The sequence below is a fragment of the Lycium ferocissimum genome, unplaced genomic scaffold (assembly GCF_029784015.1).
Source record: "Lycium ferocissimum isolate CSIRO_LF1 unplaced genomic scaffold, AGI_CSIRO_Lferr_CH_V1 ctg2348, whole genome shotgun sequence".
NCBI lineage: Eukaryota > Viridiplantae > Streptophyta > Magnoliopsida > Solanales > Solanaceae > Lycium > Lycium ferocissimum.
The window spans coordinates 211,070-216,762 of record NW_026721009.1 but is presented as its reverse complement, the minus strand read 5'-3'; the positions used below and the strand labels follow the sequence as shown (position 1 = coordinate 216,762).

Genomic DNA, 5,693 nt, shown 5'->3' with positions numbered 1-5,693 from the left:
AATATTTTTTGAAGGATTAGCGACAATGGTTTTCATCGCTAATTTACTAAAACGATGAAATGAAATATGAAATTAGTCACGGAATTCATAACAATAGCGACAAAATATTCCGTTGCTATAATGTGGAACAGATCTCATACGTCGCTACTCTGTTGCTAAGTTTGCTACGGATTTCATTTTTCCGTCGCTAATAGGTTAGCAACACGCAAAATCGTAACAGACGACATTCCGTCGCAACACATGTTTAGCGACAGATATATGCTGATTAGCGACGGAATACGTCCGTCGCTAAACGCTATTTTTTTTTTGTAGTGTTTACTGCTACATACAAGTAGCAGATTGCCAAAATAGCCATCCAAAAAGAGAAATTTTTTGGTGCCATATTACATTGCCAATTAAGTACTACATCCTATCCTAATACTGCCAATTCTTCTTCTTCTTCTTCTTGTTTGCCATCTGCTTCAATCGGGGGCCAATGACAGCTTCCTTGTTTTTCCATCTCAATCCTCTAGCCTTATAACCAAGGTCTATACCTGTTGGACTTGCATCCTTGTAAGCTGAACCAGTTTCTAGAATCCTTTGGCTTGATGTTCCTGGCTGCATTTTAGCAGAAAAATAAAGCATAGTCAGTTTTGTTACATGTAGTTATGTTTTAGAGATCAAAGTTATAATTGACTTACATTTAGTATTTGAGTTCCACTTGTACTTGTGTATATGCCAAATCCAACATTAGCTGCCCTCTTGTGTCCCCCACTTGCAGGTTCCTCTCCAGTTTCAACCTTGGCTCTCTTCTATCTAGAAATTTGTCTTCTTCTAGGAGGTAGTTGACTTGTTATTCCTCTTGTAATAGGAATACTTGTATCTGTAGGTGGGGCTAGCGGGTTTGAGCTTCTAACTCTTTTTGATTGATTCACTCTCCTAACTTTAGTTGTATCATCACAAACTGCTACTGAAGGTGTATACTGGCTTGAGCTTGTAGGTGCAACTGGCACTGAAGTTGAAGGTGCAGGCTGGCTTGAGCTTGTAGGTGCAACTGGTACTGAAGTTGAAGGTGCAAGCTGGCTTGACCTTATTGGTGCAGTTTGCCTTGGCCTTTTTGGTGCAGCTGTCCTTGAAGACTGAACAGGGTCTTGTGAACTTTGGCTCGGTGCTTCTGCACCTGGCACAACCTGCATATTTAAAGGCAGTAACCAACTTAAAAACCCAAAAGACATGATAAACAAGTTAACCAACCCAAAGAAAACTGTTTTACCTTGCAATATTTCTTGTTATGTCCTTGTTGATGACACTTTGAACAAGTTATTTTCCCCTCTTTTTTGGACACCTTTCCATACCTCATCTTTTTTGGTTCATCTTTGCCTTTTGTTCTTTTCTTCTTTGGTCTGCCAGGCTTTGGTTTAGGTGCAGGAGGCTCAACCTTTGGATTGCTTGTTTCAGGCCACATCTTCATATTTGGAATTGGTTGGATGAAATGACTATAGGCCTTTAAGAATATATCCTTCCTATACCAATGCTCCACAAAGTGTTCAGGCTCTAGTTCTATGTGGTAGTATGCACAAACAACGTGCTGGCATGAAATTCCTCTCAGTTTTCTACAACTACAACTCTTAGTACTCATGTTAACTGTATGCCTATACTCACCCAGTCCAATCTCAAATCCAACATCAGCATTCCAAAGAACCTTGCAGCCCCTAGCCATTTCCTTATTATCCTCTAAGGTAAGTCTAGCCATAGGTGAAATCTCAGATATCCAAGTGTTGGCAAACTTAATCATATCACATTGTCTAGTCATTATTTTTCTCCTAATTTCTTCCAACATGGTTATAATTGATTTATGTCTACAAGACAAGATCCATGAATTGAAGGTCTCACACGTGTTATTCTCAAAAACATCACACTTAGAATGCTCTTTAAAGTATGCCCTAACCCGTGATTTTTTACGGATAATGCAATAAATCAGCACAAATATCATTACCAAGTTTGCTCATTTTATCAAGCTCTGACCTGAACTTCACTTCAAAACTGGCCTTAGAACATCTCCAAAATTGTTTTCTTCTCTCTTCACCGTTCCATTCTTGATGACAATTGGACCAGATGTGTCTGGCACATATCCTATGCTCAGCATTAGGTAACAATTTGTCTACAGCTGCATGAAAACCCTACAAAGAAAAAAAATTAAATAAACACTCAACAGTAAGAAATTAAATAAGCTACTATGTACATTACATTTTGCATGTCTACCATAATAGTAAGACCCTCTCCAGTACCCAATTGCAGATCCTCTTTCAAGTAATTAATGAAAAAACTCCAACTATGATTAGTCTCTGAGTCAACAACTGCCCAAGCTATAGGAAACATTTGATTGTTTCCATTCTTGCTAACCGCTACTAGCGACTCACCTTTACAAGCACCCTTTAGAAAACACCCATCAAAACCTATTATTCTCCTACAACCTTCCATCCACCCCTTCTTCAATGCATCCAAGCAGACACAGAAGTATACAAACAAATTCTTCCCTGGACAACTTTCTCCGTCCATCCTCACCCAAACAGAACTACCAAGATTTGTCTGTTTTATAATATCAGCATAGTCACACTATCTTGCAAACTCTAAATTCCAATCACCCATAGACTCTCTTAGAATCTGCTTCTTTGCTTTGTAGCAAATTGTCCTACCAACATAAATTCCTAACTTATCCCTGCACATGTCTTGTATTTCCCATATTCTTAAAGATGGCTGCTTAATTATATCATCCTTAACTCTAGCAGCAAGCCATTTAGTGTTGCACATTTTGTTCTAGTTAGAAGTTGTACACTTATGTACAGGATGGTAGCTCTTAATCATAAAGTCACCAGAATCTCTATCTATTGCAGCATAACACAACCACTTCTGACTGTTTGTTACCCTTGTACTTAGCCCTTACTTTACCAGGTTGATTAGGCCTTAACTTAATAGTAACTTTGTATTCTATTGCATAATCAGCCAATGCTTTCCTAAATACTTTTTCATTTTCAGAAACCACACCAAGTTCAAAAATAGCAACTACACAACTCCGGATCATACACGACCTTTGCTCTTTCTTCTTTGCCGTATCAACACCCCTTACAAAGATCGCATCTAACTCATCATCACTACCACAATCTGAACTGTAAATATAATCCTCATCTCCACCTAATCTTCCCACATATCTAGCAGACTTATTTCTACCAATATCTTCAAAGCCTCTATCAATACCAGCTTCATGTAGTGGTATTTCCTCTGTGTTAGTATGTTTTTTTCTAGGATTGGGGTTCTTTTTACTCCTCTTTTCAGCTCTAAGGTTTCTCAATTCTTCATCAACATCTGAATCATCAAGATCTGGAACATCTGATTCAGAACTACTAGCAACATTTGATTCATCCCCATTTGTTGCAGCCTCATTCAGAATTGTTTCACTATAATTCAGGTATGTTTTAGCACCATTCAGAACTGTTTCACCATCATTCAGATATGTTTCAGTGCCATTCATAGCTGTTTCACCGCCATTCAAATTTGTTTCAGCCCCATTTGGATCTGTTTCACCCCTATTTGGATCTATTTCACCCACATTTGAAATTGGAAATGTTTCAGCCTCCTTTGGAAATGTTTCAGCCTCTTTTGGAAGTATTTTAACCCCATCTGGAACATTTGCATCAGTATTTATACCCTTCCCACCCACATGTGTTGCCCTAGCTTCATCAGTGCCACATGGGTCATTAATACAATCATCACCCTCTGGCCCTACCAACAAACCAACTGGTTGTGACAACTCCTCCACCTCATCAATGCCATGGACCACAAACACATTAAACTCATCATCATGTTTTAAGTCATTCACAAGCCCTAGTAATTGTCTATCAGAAGTAAGCTGAACAAGTTCACTATCATCAACCTTTTTGCAGTAGAATCCAAGGACATTTGGGTACCCAAGATCTTTAGTGTATACTTCCAACTCCACAAGACTATAATGGTCTTTATCGATTGCAACACCAAAGACCTCTAATTCTCCTTTGTATGTGGGACCCAAAGACAGGGTCTTCCACAACTGTACCCCCATAGTGAAAACAAGTAAGAATATAGTCGTCCATTATATTCCCTAACACCCCACAACAGACAAGCAACAAGGAAATACCCCAAAAAAACCCTAACTTTAACACTGAAATCCCCAAATAAACCCTAGTTACCAAATAAAGTGATAACAACCTGTTTCGTACCAAAAAGGCCTTAATTTAAACACAATATAGCATACAAACACGATAAAAGTTCAATAGCACCTTCAATTTCTCTAATGTCGCAAATGAAGTTGAAACGAACAAAGTCAAAATGGTCGATTTCAAGACTAAAATCTGCAATTAAATGAAAATAATACATTATGAGTGATTATTAACTAAGAATTAAGTGAAAATGGAGATGATATTGAACGAAATCAACCACATTTTTACCTCGATTTTCATGGCAAATCGCCTAATCATTTGCACCTGAAGTGTGTATATGGAAACGAGTAATTTGAGCCCTAATTTGCTCTTTAGTTGCTTTGCCCGCGTGTACAATGATGTGGCCAATTAAAATGAGTTGGCACAATTTAATTGGGTTGGCACAATTTAAATGAGCTGGTACAATTTAATTGGCCACTTACTCCACGCAGGAGGCGACTGAGTGCACGCACTTGGGATTTAAAAAATCTGGTGCAAAAAGTGTCTAAGTGGAATAGGAATTGCCCACCTGAGGTGTCTAAATGGAACAAGGGCCACTTTAGGTGCTCAAGTAAAAGCAGTGGACGATCACAGATATCTGTCGATGGGTTTGGCCTAGATATAATAATAGTCAAAGTTAGTGTTATGTTATAGTAGTGTTGATCATCTTTACAGAATAGAGTAATGATAGATCATCGTGGAATTTACACGGTATTACTCTGAAATCTATCCATTTAGGTTGGGATTGAACCACCATGGCCGTATTGATGTTGCCACTACATATCAAATTTTAAAAAGTGCCTTTTCGGGTCAGGCCTTTGCATTCGCTGTGGGGCTTTGCATTCGCGAAGAAGGATTTCACCTGGGTAGTTTTACATTCTCAAATTCGATGAAACATTTCATATTTCAATTTTGGAAGTTTTAGAGCTCGATTTGAGGCTATTTTGGAGAGAACTTTTGAGATTTGTCACGGAGGTAAGAATCTAACCTCCATTTTATCGTTTATTCACGATTCCTTATAGTTTTTAGCAATTTACTTTATGTTTGGTTTTGAAATTCGGACTTTTGTCCCTAGAAGTTATGAGAATGATATCCCTTGATTTGGGAATTAATTCATGGTTAGAATTGCATGATTTCTGAATTTAAAGATTCCAGTTTGACCTTTAGGCTCGGGTTTGACTTTGGGTTGACTTTATGGGCCCAAACTATTATTAAATCAACATGAGTTTCTATGGACTCATATACTCATGTAATTCATGTACTTGATAGATTAGGAGCATTATGAGGCATTCTTAAAAGGGAGGCGACTTCATAATTTGTTTGCTCGGCTTCGAGGTAAGTAAAGATTTCCTAGACTCTATTTGCAAGACATGAATAACTAACTAATAATAAAGGTTAAGTTAGAAAGAGCGGATCTCGTATCCGTGATGTGAGAGGCACTGATATGGGTTGCTGGGTAGTAGTCAAAATACATGATTGTGA

At 38.1% G+C, this 5,693-nt stretch overlaps 1 protein-coding gene across 2 annotated transcripts; it reads right to left on the bottom strand.

Annotated features, from left to right (window-relative positions):
• Positions 1-319: 319 nt before the first annotated feature.
• On the bottom strand, positions 320-2,883 carry LOC132043379 (uncharacterized). Of its 2 annotated transcripts, none has more exons than XM_059433884.1 (4): positions 2,227-2,883; positions 1,976-2,159; positions 681-1,169; positions 320-597 (listed from the first exon to the last, which is right to left on the bottom strand). In XM_059433884.1, the coding sequence occupies exons 1-3, from the start codon at positions 2,536-2,538 to the stop codon at positions 937-939; spliced, it is 729 nt and encodes a 242-aa protein (XP_059289867.1). In that variant the 5' UTR covers positions 2,539-2,883; the 3' UTR covers positions 320-597; positions 681-936. The 2 variants fall into 2 exon arrangements, with proteins under 2 accessions (XP_059289867.1, XP_059289868.1); XM_059433885.1 differs by having other exon boundaries at positions 2,005-2,159.
• Between the last annotated feature and the right edge of the window lie 2,810 nt (positions 2,884-5,693).